Source organism: Sorex fumeus, unplaced genomic scaffold (genome assembly GCF_029834395.1).
Source record: "Sorex fumeus unplaced genomic scaffold, SorFum_2.1 ptg000015l, whole genome shotgun sequence".
Classification (NCBI taxonomy): domain Eukaryota; kingdom Metazoa; phylum Chordata; class Mammalia; order Eulipotyphla; family Soricidae; genus Sorex; species Sorex fumeus.
This window is the reverse complement of record NW_026606072.1, coordinates 8401715-8416113: the sequence shown is the minus strand read 5'-3', so window position 1 is coordinate 8416113 and position 14399 is coordinate 8401715. Positions and strand designations below refer to the sequence as shown.

Genomic DNA, 14399 nt, shown 5'->3' with positions numbered 1-14399 from the left:
GTGTGGGCGGGATACTCTCAGTAGCTTGCCAGGCTCTCCAAGAGGGATGGAGGTTTTGGGGGCAGCTTCTAATCACCTTTACAGGTGTTCCCAGTCAGACATATACGTGGGCAGGACACTCTCAGTAGCCTGCCAGGTTCTCTGAAGAGTGAGAACTAGACAATAAGAGGTCGCGCAGCTGCATTTTATAAGGTTTTTATAAAGTTTATAAGGTTTATAGTCTCTGAATCTTGGCCATTGATGGGGTTACACGGCAGTTGGTGAGTGTAACTGTCTAGCTACTGGAAGATGGGGGATCTGGGTGGAGGAGGCCCAGTCCTGAACGGAGCAGGCTTGGAGATCTCAGCCTTTGATAAAAAAATAAATTTAAAAAATAATGATCATTCAATAGCTACAACCCCTTGAACTCTTCAGAGATTTTGGAGTGAACTTCCAACTTTTCACTATCCTCTCCTGTATTTGATAGCATGGGCATTCTAAATATAGAGATGCTCATCTGGTATTATGTAGATAGTAATCATTTTGATCTTTAAAAACAGATGAAGCCTTCTTCACCTAATTTTTATAGCTCTTTGGCTAGTATCCCCTCATGTGAGTTTCCCCCTTTCATCTCACCTCCATGAGAATAGAAATTTCTCTTAGTAGAGGGCTATGGGCACTTTGGTGGTGGTGGTTTGCACTAACTTTCTCCATTAGTATCATACATTTTTTACACTATTGCAACCATATTAACTAAGTTCTAATATCTGTCATATGTATACATAGGCATATTCATACACAATGCATGCACAATTTTGTGTTCAGGCATATGCTGTGTTGTCCAAATATAAACCTCTCCCAGGGTTCCCCATCCCCAAGTCAGAGCTCTAATTCTACCTGGCTCCCAGTGAAGGAAAATAAAAAGTCATTTCTGTCCTCCTGGCTGTTCCCTAGATACCCTGACACACAAAAGTGACAGTGATAGGGTAACATGATGGATCCAGCAAGCTCACCACTTCCAGGAACACTGAAGCCACAGAATCTTTTCCCACACTTTCTTACTAACTTTTTTTCGTCTGTTGGGAGCTCATTTACCCAATGAGTTTCTTCCCAAGACACAATGATATGTAGTAAGTTCCTTTGTCACTTTTTCATTCATTCTTAGCACAGTTCTGATACTGCTTTGAAACAATTAACTCTGTTCCCCAAAAAGGAGATACAAATAATAGAGATTACAAAAAATTATTTTCAAAATGATTCTAGATTAAATATTTTACAGATTAAATCTCTTGAACTATAAAACTCAGCCTTGCATTCAAACTCAGTACATCAGGATCCTCCGTGAGCTGTATTACGATTCACTACCAGGATCTCACCATTCTACAGGGAAGTGATCATCCATGTCAAGAGAGGGGTTCGGCAGGGTGATACCATTTCACCGAAACTCATCAGTGCCACCCTCGAGAACGTCATGCGACAACTGGAATGGGAAGGAATGAGAGTGAAGATAGACGGTTCGATAAATACAACACCTTCGCTTTACTGAAGACATAGTTCTAATAACACCAAACATTAGCCAAGCAGCACAAATGCTGGCTGACTTCGACGGTAAATGTGGAAAGGTTGGACTACAGCTGAATCTCATGAAGACAATGTTTATGAGAAGCAATCTCATTTCTGATGTTCCATTCACTCTCAACATAATGAACATATCCAAATGCAACAGTTATGTATACCTAGGTAGAGAAGTCAGCATGACAAATGTCCTGGCACCTGAGTTGCGCAGGAGGAAGAGCAACTTGGAAGGCCTTCAAGAGTGTCAAAGAAACACTAAGAGGACAAAGAACCTCCAGCTCTGAGCACATCTCTTCAATTCCACTGTTCTTCCTGTATTAACATACGCCTCAGAGACCTGGGCCCTATGAAAACAGGATGAGAACGCTATTCGGGTCTCCCAAAGAGGAATTGAAAGAGCTATGCTTGGAGTATCACACTTCAACTCAAATGAGAAAAAGAATCCGGAGTTCTGACCTCCGTCGACAGTCAAGAATCAGGGACACTGTCTTGTTTGCCAAGGCATCAAAAGTCAGATGGTCTGGACATGTAATGAGAGGTGGAGACCACCACTGGACTAGAACCGTTACCAATTGAATTCCATGGGACATCAAAAGATCACATGGCTGCCCACCAATGAGATGATCAGACTTCTTTATCAAGACCCTGAACGATCAGTTTGAGGCTCTTCATATTCCTAGAATGAGCAGACGCCACTGGGCTACACTAGCACGCGACAGGGACAAATGGAGACATTGCTGGAGCTCGCTCGAGCAAATCGACAAATAACAGGATGTCAAGTGATCAAGTGATAAACTAAGCCAATTTATTTTAAAAGATGAGACTATCTGTTCACATCCTCTTCAAAAGGATCCTATTTTAGGGACTGGAGAAGCATTACAGATGGTAGGACAGTTGCTTTGTACTCAGACGACCAAAGTTTAATCTTCAGAACCCCATATGATCCCCATTTAACAGAGAGCCATGAGTAAGCCCTGAGCACTGTCAGGTATAGCTCCAAAAAGCAAAACAAAACAAAACAAAAAATCCTATTTTTGGTAAGCATGCTATCTCTATCAGCTTTTATGAAGCTCTGATTGCTAACTTTTAAGTAGAAATGATATTAAGACTCACCGCCACCAAGAATTAAACTTCTGAGCACAGAGATAAACAAGAAAATTTTAAATTTTAATAGGGAATGAGAGGTAGTTTTTATTGTGGTTTAGGTAACCTTGTTATATTAGTGTTAACTTTTATGGTCTTGTTTTATAAAATTGTTGCCCCTTCACCACCACCTAGGGGACCAAGACCTTTGTCACACTGTCCTTGCACCATTTCTCTGTGAGTTGAAAGGTATTTAAATGGGGAGCAAGGCGTGGACAAAAGAAGAGCACAGATACAGGACAAAGCTGTAGAAAATGAAAACACTTCCCAGCAGAAATGGTATCTAAGGTGTATGGTTATTAAACAATCATTAAGTCATCTCATTTTTCTTTAAGTGACTGTGTTAATTTTTTCCACTTTTCATCAGGGTTATGCTTTCCAATTCCAACATTCTGTTGAATTTCTTTCTTTTTTCCCACAGAGATTCCTTTGGAAGTCCTTGGGAACTACCTTAGCATGCTGTGAAGATGAAGACTTTGTAAGCTCACAGATTAAGGAATTTCTGGTTGCTCCCAGTCAACTGGGGGACCAACGACAGGTAGGTCCTTTTCTCTCAATTTCCTCTTCAGATGAAGATAAGTAACTCCATCTAGAAAACTTCTCCGGGTCTTATGATAATATCTTCCTTACCCAGAAGTATCCATAAATGCATTCAGAGTAGTCCAACAAGTTTTTGTGAAACTTAAGAGCATAATTATAACTATTGATATCATCAAGTAGAAAAACTAAATGCACAGTATATACCATTGTTTTTCAATATAGACAAAACTCAAGTGTAAGGGGCTGAAGCAAGAGCCCAGTGGGTAGGGCATTTGCCTTGCACACAACCAAGCTAGGTTTGATTCCCAGCATCCCCTATGGTCCCCCTAGCACCGCCAGGAGTAATTCCTGAGTGCAGAGCCAGGAGTAACCCCTGTGCATCGACAGGTGTGACCCAAAAAGAAAAAAAAATAACCTCAATTGTAACCTGAATAGTTTTTGCAAACACTTTTACCTATTACTTACCCTAGTATAAATGAATGTGGAAGAAGGATAAGATGTGCATTTTGTTTTTAAATCCCCAGGCTAGTAAAGACTACGTGATAGAAAATAAATATTACAATATAAAATAATTGCAGTGCTGTGTTATGTCACCTCAGAAATTTGGAAATGTTTAGGGTTCTTTCCCCCATAATAAATAGTCTGAAATCAGCAGACTTAATGAACTTTTGAAATTGCTTTTAAGTTGCTCTTATTTCTTCTTATTTGTCCTAGTCATATACTCAAATATTAATTATTGCTCTTAGCCATTTTCTAACACCAGTTTTCCCCTCCTTGCTTGCCCTTTTAGTTCTTCTGCAGACTAGGAGACAAAGGTAAATTTAAAGCATGCATTATGGCTATCACTCAATGTCAGAGAACTGTGCTCAAGTTTTCGAAGGCAGATTTTGTGACCCTTTTGTTTCTCAATTTTTTTTAACTTCAAGCTCTTGACAATGCGTCACACACTTGAGTGACTTTGTAAATGAGCTGATTGGATGAGGAGTTCACATATAATTTTTGATCCTACTGAGTCTATTGATTTTCCGTTTCCCAAGCATGACTTTATCACCTCTGTGATGCCAAGGTCTGATTCTGGTAGCAACTAGCAGAATTCCAATCTTGGCTTGACACATACTGTCTCTAGACCTCAGATTCTTCAGAAGTAAATAAATTACGGAATACGCCCTTCTCAAAGCTCTTATACTTGGAGGGCAGTTTCTAGGGAGGAGAAAATTTGAGATTGAGAATGGAATCCAGAGGAGTTGGAGACAAGGGGAAGCAGTTGTATGTATGCTAGGGTTGAAGCATTCAATTAGGGGGGAGGTTGAGGAAGGGCTGAAGTCACCTACTTCCTTGATCTTCTGTTTTCTAGCAATCTCCAACAGACTGGGTGAGAAGTAAATGGGGGGATCAAATTTTATTCCAGACTAGCATGACAGGATTAATGGAGCAGAGATCACATAGTAGATGTGCTGACAAAGGAGGTAAGTAATGAGTGAAATGAGCTGAGAGAAGAGAAAAAGAAGAGTGTGGTAGTATGAGAGCAAAACAGGAAAACAAGATTCACAGAGGTTTACCTCTTGGCTCATGGCCAAGGAAATGACTAAATCCCTAAATTCTCATGGTGGTCCTAGCATGGTGCTACAAACAAACAAAAGCCAACTGGATTTCTGGCAGATTGCCCAAAAGACAATGAAATAAAAGAAGAAAGGAACTCCTTTCTTGGTAAGAATGAGCATTTCTAGAATGTTGAAGAGGAGTTACTGCTCTTGAAGTTTTAACTACTTATGGAATAAAGTTTCACCAAGAAAATGGTCTTTCAAAATACCCATCATTTCAAACACAAACACAGACACACACACTCAAGCACACATAAGCACGCATTCACACACGCACTCATATACATCTAAAAAAGTAAAAAACACTCCATTGGTTACCCACCAATCTAAGATTTCAAAAATCAAAAATCTGGAGCCTGTCTATCTCCACCTCTCCTCATCTTGCTCACATCTCTGGTAGTTCCCTGAAAACCTAAGTACCTTTTCACTTACTTTCCATCTGTTTGGAGCACTTCTCTTCAGTCCAATAACTCGCCCCCTTGCTAATTTCAAGACTGTGTTCAATGCCACCCTGATAAAGAGGCCACTCCTGGTCACTCTACTTGAAAGGACAAAGCTCTCCAACCTGCAACAAAGTTCTCTCTTTAATTTTTTATTTCTACCACAACACTAGTCAATTCTGAATACTTTATATTTTGGTAGTAATAAAACTATGTTTAATTACTGTCACTTCCCCTGGTTATACATGCCACAAGGATGAAGAGCCTGATATGGTGTTTTGCTCACTACTGCATCACTTGCCCCTAGAAGAGGGCTGGCACATAATAGACATGCAATAAATACTCATTAAAATAAATGAATGGTTAAACTAAAAATGTCCTATTTTTTCTGATTTTAGGGAATAACATCTGTTTTAGGATTTTGTTCTGAGAACCACTTGGATACTGTCTTAAAGGTTCTTAAAACATTCCAAGACCATGAAAAATTTTTCATGAATCGATGTAAGGTAAAGAGAATAATCTTATAAGTCAGAAGTGCTGAAAATTTGCCAAATACGACTTCAACTGACCTTTACAATGAGTCAGGGTTATGCTGCTGGAAATAGAACATTAATAAAATGAAGAGTTTTTTCATTCCTGATATATCTGGGGAGTTGAAATGTGCATGTTGAGAACTAAAGCAAAGGAGAGGACATAAGTAGGTGTCCATAAAACTGTAAAGATAAGTGTTCCAGTTCTTGGTGACTTCCATAGAATTTTTCTACTTACTTACCTGCATTATGAAGTTAGAGGCATGAGAAAATCATCTGAAACTCTGTTGCCGAGTTACTGAATTGTTTATTTAAAATTAGTTTTAAAGGTTCAGAAGGGAAGAAACCAAAAATCCTTAAGGACTCAGTTCTGGATAGTTTACCTACTATATTTAAAGTAAGCAGGTCATTCACCTCTGCTTGTAGCTCATTTGGCCTACGAAGTATGTGTGTGTGTGTGTGTGTGTGTGTGTGTGTGTGTGTGTGTGTGTACTACCATACTACCATTACAATCTAGGGGCATCTTATACAATGGCAGAGTTGCCAAGAACTCTCAAAGTCTTATTCATTGCTTCCATAACAGGGTTTCTCAAAGTCTGTTCCAGGAACTGCTCTCCCAAGACATTCTCAGGGAATCATACGTTAAAAATTATTATAAAATTATTTTTGTATTTATGCTAACATACCCTCTTTTTTATTCTTTCAAGACAGAAGATCATGCCATTTGCTAGATACTGTATGCCATGTTAAAAATATTTTATAAATAACAAGTAATGAATTGATTATCATCATTTTACTTTCCTTTCTTTTTTTGTTTGTTTTTGTTTTTGTGTCATCCCCAGCAATGCTCAATTCTTACATCTGTCTCTGTGCTCAGGGATCACTGCTGGTAGTGGTAAGCGGACCATATGTGATGCCAGGGATTGAACCTGGGTAGGCTACATACAAGTTAAGCACTTCCACCCCTCCCTACTCTTTTTTATTTTGTGTGTGTGTGTGTGTGTGCGTGTTTGTGTGTGTGCAGGAAAGGGGCACTGGTGCTCTCATTAGCAGTGCTTGTGGATCAAACCCAGGGTTACATGTAGGCAAAGCTTATGGTCTAGCACTTGAAACAACCCTGACTAATTTAAGCATATTTATAAATAATTTTTAAAGAATAATATTTTCTTGGGCTGGAGTGATACTATAGTGGGTAGGGTGCTTGCCTTGCATGGGGCTGACCTGGGTATAGTCCCAGCTATCCCACCTGGTCTCCCAATTCCCCTCAGGGGTGATAACTGAGCACAGAATCAGGAGTAAACCCTGAAACTGCTAGGTGTGAACCTCTAATAAAAAAGCAACCTTTACCCCCAAATCTTTGTTGAAAAGAAAAATGACATGGATTCCTTCATTCATGCTTCCTGTCTCCATGTTGAAGTACTCCTATCTCCAAGTCTGCCTAGGCCTGACCAAATATCCAGTTATATAATAAGTCTCCAGAAATTTTTCTGTCACTAATGTTGACCTGGGTAGTCCTCATGTACCTAGGTTTGCAACCTTTGCCAATTGCTTAAATTTTATGGACAGCTTTCATTGTGCATATTTTCCTTTCCATTGAAATGGATTTGATAAATAAAATATTATACAAACATTATCATAGGTACCACTGATAAGGTCTGGTAGAATCACAAGACAGTCCTAGACACTTAAATCTGGACAAATAATATTAGTTTTTAGACCAAACATCGCATGCAATTGGGGAAAACATGATAGAAAGTCCCTTCACTTGTATTTTTCATGTCTCTCTCTCTCTCCTGGTCTTCAGAGTATTTTCTCAGGGAGAAAGAGCTTGACCAAGACTGATGTCATACTGATCTATGGAGCCGTGGCCCTCCATGCTCCCAGGAACCAGCTCCTTGCCAAGCTTAATCAAGACATTGTATCCCAGGTCTTGCTTCTTTATGGTCAGTGTTGTCAGGTAAATGGCGAATGTAGGACCGCTTCCATTTCTAGACTGGGGTCTCCAAACTTTAAAGAAGTTCAGCTCTTGAGAATCTTCAATGCTCAAAGGACACAGCTGAAGGAAAGATATGAGCTTATGTATTTGGAAGATTAGACTATAAAATTCTATTTTGAAATAGAGTCAGATGATTGATTTCTTTTCTGAGGCCTTGTATAGTTCACATCCTGCCAATCTCACAATGCCATCCCAGATCAATTGTCCTCTGCTCTTGGATTTAAAATACTACAGCAGAGCATCTGGCTATTATTTCTCTGTAACAGACTCTAAAATATTATTAATGGCAGTTGTTTAATATTTTATATGGTGATATTGACCAACCCCTAAAATAGTACTTCATAAACAGCAAGAAAATACCACATACGTAAACTTTAAGTGATCAAACATATCATTTATCAGTCTTCTCAATTCATCTCAGAATTTACTTTTTCTTTTCTTCCACATTCATCCCAGCCACCCTAAAGACCTTTGATGTACCTCAAACATGCCTAAAATATTCCTGCCCTGCGGTAATGGAACTGAGTTAGAATTCATTCAATCATCCCTTTACCTATAGCACTTTGTGTAACTGTTTGTAATTGTCTTACATATTTGTCAATTTAGCCATTTTTATGGCTAGTACCAAGTTAGCTACCTCAGACATACTTGGATGTCAAATAAACTATGGCTTGTCAGTCATCTTTCCACTGCCAATTTTTGAAGATTATATATACACCTGATTCTCCATTATGTTTTTTGCACCTTCATGTTGGGGATTATAGTCTATGCTCCTTCATATTATCTACTGTGCTCTTCACCAACTACCTGACTCATAAAACTGTGCTCTTGACATTTTTCATGTGTCTATGCAAAAAGAATGGAATCACAGAGAGCTTGTGCCAACACAGTTTATAAGTCTATGCTATACTAAGTGAAGTGAGAGGGGGGCAGGGAATAGACAAACACCAGATGATTTCATGCAAATGCAGAGCAGAAAGAAACAAAACAGGGGATCTGACAATCCCTAAAGGAAAACCCTAAGATAAAGTCAATAAAACTATGATCATGGAGTGCTAAGTGGGAAGGAGGGACCTTGGGATTCTGGTGGAAGAAGCTTGGTACTCTGTTGTGGGCATGGTGGAGCAGTACTGCAACTATAAAATAATGGTATTGATCTAATAAATCTAAGCTAGTGAAAGAGTTTAAGGCAAAGGAACCCATTTCTTAATTGCATGAAAACAATCTGGAGATCCTGTTAAAAACAGAGATGTCTAATGAATCATAATGTTCATGGCTGGTTCATTAAAGCTTATATTTTTATTTATTTATTTTGGGGAGAACCGTGGGAAGTAGTAGGCCACACCCTGGAGTGCTCAGGCTACTCCTGTATTGCTGCTCAAGGGACATTCCCAGCATGCTGAGGACCAAACTAGGATCATTCGCATACAAGACAAGCAATAATCCCATATTCTCTCTAAGGATTGACGAATCTGAATTCTTTTTCTATCTTTTTTGGGGGGAGGAAGGGACACCCAGTGGTGCTTGATGCTCACTCCTCACTTTGTGCTCAGAGATAACTCCTACCAGTGCTCAGGGGATCATATGTGTGGTGCTGGGAATTGAAACCCAGCTGGTTGCATACCAAAAAAAATGCCTTACTCATTGTGCTATCTCTCCAGTCCCAGGAATCTGAATTCTTTTTTTTTCCCCCTTTATTTTATTTTATTTATTTTTTACAGTGGTAGATTTACAATTTTTTGTGCTTTGGTTTCAATTATACAATGATCAGATACCCATCCCTCCACCAGTGCCCATTTTCCACCACCATGGATAATATCCCCCCACCCCCATCTCCCCGTCCCCCCTGTCTCTGTGGCAGGGCAATCCCTGTGTTCTCTCTCTCCTTTTGGGTGTTGTGGTCTGCAAAAGACGCATTGAGTGGCAAACATGTTCAGTCCATAGTCTACTTTCGACATGCATCTCCCCTCCTGGGAGGATCCTCCAAACATCCTTTATTTGGTGCTCCCTTCTCTATCTGAACTGCCCTTTCCTCTAGGATACCCGGCTGGCCTCTAAGTTATGGAGTAATCCTCCTGGTGCTGATCTCAGCTATTCTTGGGTATTAATCTCATACTTTGTTACTTTATATCCCCCAGATGAATGCAATCTTTCTATGTCTATCCCTCTCTGACTCATTTCGCTTAGCATGATACTTTCCATATTGTACCACTTGTATGTAAATTTCATGACTTCATCTTTTCTAACAGCTACATAGTACTCCATTGTGTAAATGTACCAAAGTTTCTTTAACCAGTCATCTGTTCTTGGGCATTCAGGTTTCTTCCAGTTTCTGGCTATTGTAAAGAGTGCTGCAATGAACAAACAAGTGCAGATGTCACTTCGACTATACATTTTTGCCTCTCTGGGATATATTCCCAGGAGTGGTATTGCTGGGTCAAATGGGAGCTCAATTTCTAATTTTTTGAGAATCGTCCATACTGTTTTCCAGAAGGGCTGAACCAGTGGACATTCCCACCAACAGTGAAGGAGTGTCCCTTTCTCGCCACATCCACGCCAGCATCGGTTGCTTTTGCTCTTTTGAATGTGGGCCAGTCTCTGAGGTGTGAGATGGTATCTCATTGTGGTTTTGATCTGCATCTCCCTGATGATTAATGATGTAGAGCATTTTCTCATGTGCTTTTTTGCCAAGGAATCTGAATTCTTAACAGGCTGTTCAAAGGGTGATTCAGATGCACCTAAAATTTAATAAGCATTGATAAGAATCCAAAACAACTTTTGATGTATATAATTTTAATTTTGACTCCAGGAGGGAAAATTATGATTAAAAATATAGGAGAAAAGGAGATAAAATATTTTAGATAAAGATGAGAGTATAGTTTCATATAAAGATTATAGTATCACTGTATCACTGTCCTCCCGTTGTTCATCGATTTGCTCGAGCGGGCCCAGTAACGTCTCCATTGGAGACTTTGTTGTTACTGTGTTTGGCATATCGAATACGTCACAGGGAGCTTGTCAGGCTCTGCCGTGCGGGCGAGATACTCTCGGTAGCTTGCCGGGCTCTCTGAGAGGGACAGAGGAATCGAACTCGGGTCAGCCATGTTGGCTGCATGCAAGGCAAACGCCCTACCGCTGTGCTATCGCTCCAGCCTAAAGATTATAGTATATAGTTTTATATTATACTGTATATGTTATATAATATATAACATATAATATAACTGAGCCGGGTTCCTTCCTCCGCCCCTCTCAAAAAGCCCAGCAAGCTACCGAGAATATTTTGCCCACACAGCAAAGCCTAGCAAGCTACCCGTGATGTATTCGATATGCCAAACACAGTAACAAGTCTCACAATGGAGATGTTACTGGGCCCGCTCGAGCAAATAGATGAACAATGAGAGGGCAGTGCTACAGTGCTAATACAATTGAGAGTATATAGTATATACTATACTGTAATACGTCATATGTGCAAAATGGTTCAAGGAAAGCCACAGGGGTTATGCAGGAAGGGGATTATAACAGAACACTCCAAAAACTCCAGCAAAACATATTTAAAAGAGAAAGCTAATTTTTAAAAGCAACTCTTATGAAACCATATGTGCTACAAATATTTATGACACTTTTCCTTTAAAGACACCTGAGTCAGTTATGAAAGTTGTATTATGAAATGATGGTGGGAAGGAAGATATCTGAAATCCAGTAGAGAGCATTTTGTTTGTTTAATTTTATTTCAGGAATCATGGTTCAAAATACTACTAACAGTAGGATTTCGTGCATGAAACACTCTAGCACCAGACCACAGCCTCGACAAGTATCTCCTCTCCTCCACCATTGTCTCAGAGCCAAACCTTCCTCTGGCCCTATTTCACTCCCTTACCTCCCCCTACTACAGTAAACCTCCTATTAAAAACCAGTTCTCTTTCTGTTACCTTTGGGCATTTGTTATTTCCTTGCTATATTTTTTTTATATCCAGTGAAGAGATTTTTTTTAATTGAAACATAATTAACTATTAAACTGTTTCATATAGCCATTTTAACTATGTGAAGGTGTTAAAGTAGAGAATTTTAATACCAGATTTGGATGGGAGTGATCTATACCCACAGTAAACTGAAATAGGTAGCAGATGACTGACACATTTCCGTGTACATGTACTTTGAGTATCTTTTTTATTCCTTTCAATTAGTACAGTTTAGTGCTCATACAGACTCTTGCACATTTGCATTTTTAACACAAACATTATAGGAGAACTACCTTAACACTCAGTTCCAAAGTCAACTATCATATTAACTTTCATTGCACAACTCTTCTTAATTCTTCTTTCTCCGAAGAGTCTCTTCTTAGAACCTCTTTTCCTTTCCATGTTCTGGTAGATCCTCTTTAAAGTGATTTTAAAACCTGAAAACCCAAAGTCTTGTGTTTTTATGACACATTCTGTAGCTTAGTCAAGACTCAACTGGTGGGGAACAATCTTCCAAAGTACAAGGTTTCATGTTAAAAATGGGAAAGGGGGTGAACAGTCCCCAGCCCATGGCAAGAATGAAAGTCCTATTTCCCTGATGTCCTTTCCATTTGATGGGTTCTTGGGAGTGAAGAACATTTCTAATTTCTGTTTTATTCTGCTTTTGCCTTTGATCTTTTAGGTTCTGGGCATGTCTGTGATAAACAAGGTATATCTACATTTATATATATATATATTTTGCATACATATATTTAATACAAATCATGATTCCCCTGAATATACATTAGGTGTAAATGTCCTTCATAGAAAATATGCTGAGTGAAATGTATTAGAAGGAGAGGAACAGACACAGAATGATTGCACTCATTTGTGGGCTATAAAAAGCACAGTATGAGACTATTACCCAAGGACAGTAGAAACAACGACCAGAAGGATTGGCCCATGGTTGGAAGCTTCCCACAAGTTGGTGGGAGAGGACTGTTAGGAAAGAAATGGGACCATTATAAAAATTATAGTTGAAAATTATTGCTCTGGACAAGTGAGTGCTGAAAGGAGTTAAATAAATATCCATGATAGCCTTTCAGTACCTTTTTGCTGAAATCATAATGCCAAAAAGAAGAGAGGAAGAGAGATGAGAGAGAGAGAGAGAGAGAGAGAGAGAGAGAGAGAGAGAGTGCTTGCCACAGAGGCAGACTGGGGGTGAGGGCATGGAGGTTGAAATAAGGAAAACTGGGGACATTGGTAGTGGTAAATGTACACTGGTGAAGGGATGGGTATTGAAACTTGCCTAACCAAAACCCAACCATGAACAACCTTGTGACTATGTATTTCACAATGATTTAATAAAAAAATAAAATAAAATTTAAATTAAAAATATGTTTAAGTGTAGGTGTACTCTTGGCTCAATTCCAGAGGAAAATAAATAACAAATTAATACATTTCTGAAGCAATTCTTGGTATAACATAAGGCAAATCTGGGAGCTATATTTAGTTAAGGTTGTTTGGAAATTGGGTTGTAAACCATAGCAGTGTTCTTAAAACGTTGGGTGTAATCCACTAATAGAACATGAAATCAATTTAATAGAGCTTATATATAACAAATAGGAATGTTGCTTTGGTAATAAAATAAAAGACAATCTGTCAATACATAGTATTCAGCAAGTAAATGTCATTAAAATTTTTTTTCAATTATATATATATATATATATTACTCTGTGTGTGTGTGTGTTTGCTGTACACGCATCTCTAGGAACTCCCTGGAATTGTAAACTGTTTTCTATTTATGGTTTATACCCCAAAAAAGTTTGAAAACCACACCATCAGGAGGATGGGACACAGAACAGAGGAGGCTGACCTTCCTTCTCCTGAATATAGCTAAAACTTAGGTCCTTGGTGACATGACACGCAAAGTAAAGATTCACATCTCCTTTGGGGATGCATTTTTCAACGTTAGTGAAATGTTTACAGAGGTAGATATGAAGGCCCGGCCTTGCACCATGAATCATTTTGCTTTAGGACATGGATCTGCAAATGAGTTTCACACGAAGCATCACAGAGATTGGCATTGCTGTCCAAGATGCTGAGGATCAGACATTCAAGTTTTCCTCCAAGGAGGTGTTACTCAGTTACATGCTGGTAAGTGTGCAAGACCATGGCAAGACCCTGTGAAGTTCATTTGAAGAGTTCAAAGCTGTCTTTTTGGGGAATGGGAAATCTACCTGCCCTGACAACAGATCGCTGCTCTTTTTCTGATCAAGGTCATGCCACTGTTTGATAGATGGTGACTGCACCTCCCTGGAAGTTCCCTACTTCACTGCATGTCTGTGTTGCAGGACTTCATCAGGGACGAGCCCTTGGATTCCTTAGCTACTCCCGTTCGATGGAAAGCCTTAATTGCCCTCCGATACCTCAGGTAGCACATTGTTTGTTGATCTCATTAAGAAAATATTTCCTTCCCCACATCCTCCTTATGGTAACTGATTTATCCATCAGGGTAAATGTAGCTTCCCCAAATAAACAGTGCATCAACATGTTACTGCAAAGAGGGACTTTCTCTCTTTCCAGAGTTACAGAAACTAACAGGCTGATTGTTGATGACTCACCAAGGAGCTACTTCAAGAAGTCACCTATCTTGC

General features: G+C 39.3%; 1 protein-coding gene across 1 annotated transcript in view; it reads left to right on the top strand.

The window, feature by feature from the left end:
• Positions 1–14399, top strand: part of MROH2B (maestro heat like repeat family member 2B) — an 89135-nt gene that overhangs the window by 45254 nt on the left and 29482 nt on the right. The window contains exons 19-24 of the mRNA XM_056112021.1: positions 3119–3235; positions 5677–5784; positions 7613–7765; positions 12446–12472; positions 13780–13899; positions 14097–14176. Of these exons, the coding sequence (XP_055967996.1) occupies positions 3119–3235; positions 5677–5784; positions 7613–7765; positions 12446–12472; positions 13780–13899; positions 14097–14176 (605 nt within the window). The remainder of the gene's footprint in view (positions 1–3118; positions 3236–5676; positions 5785–7612; positions 7766–12445; positions 12473–13779; positions 13900–14096; positions 14177–14399) is intronic.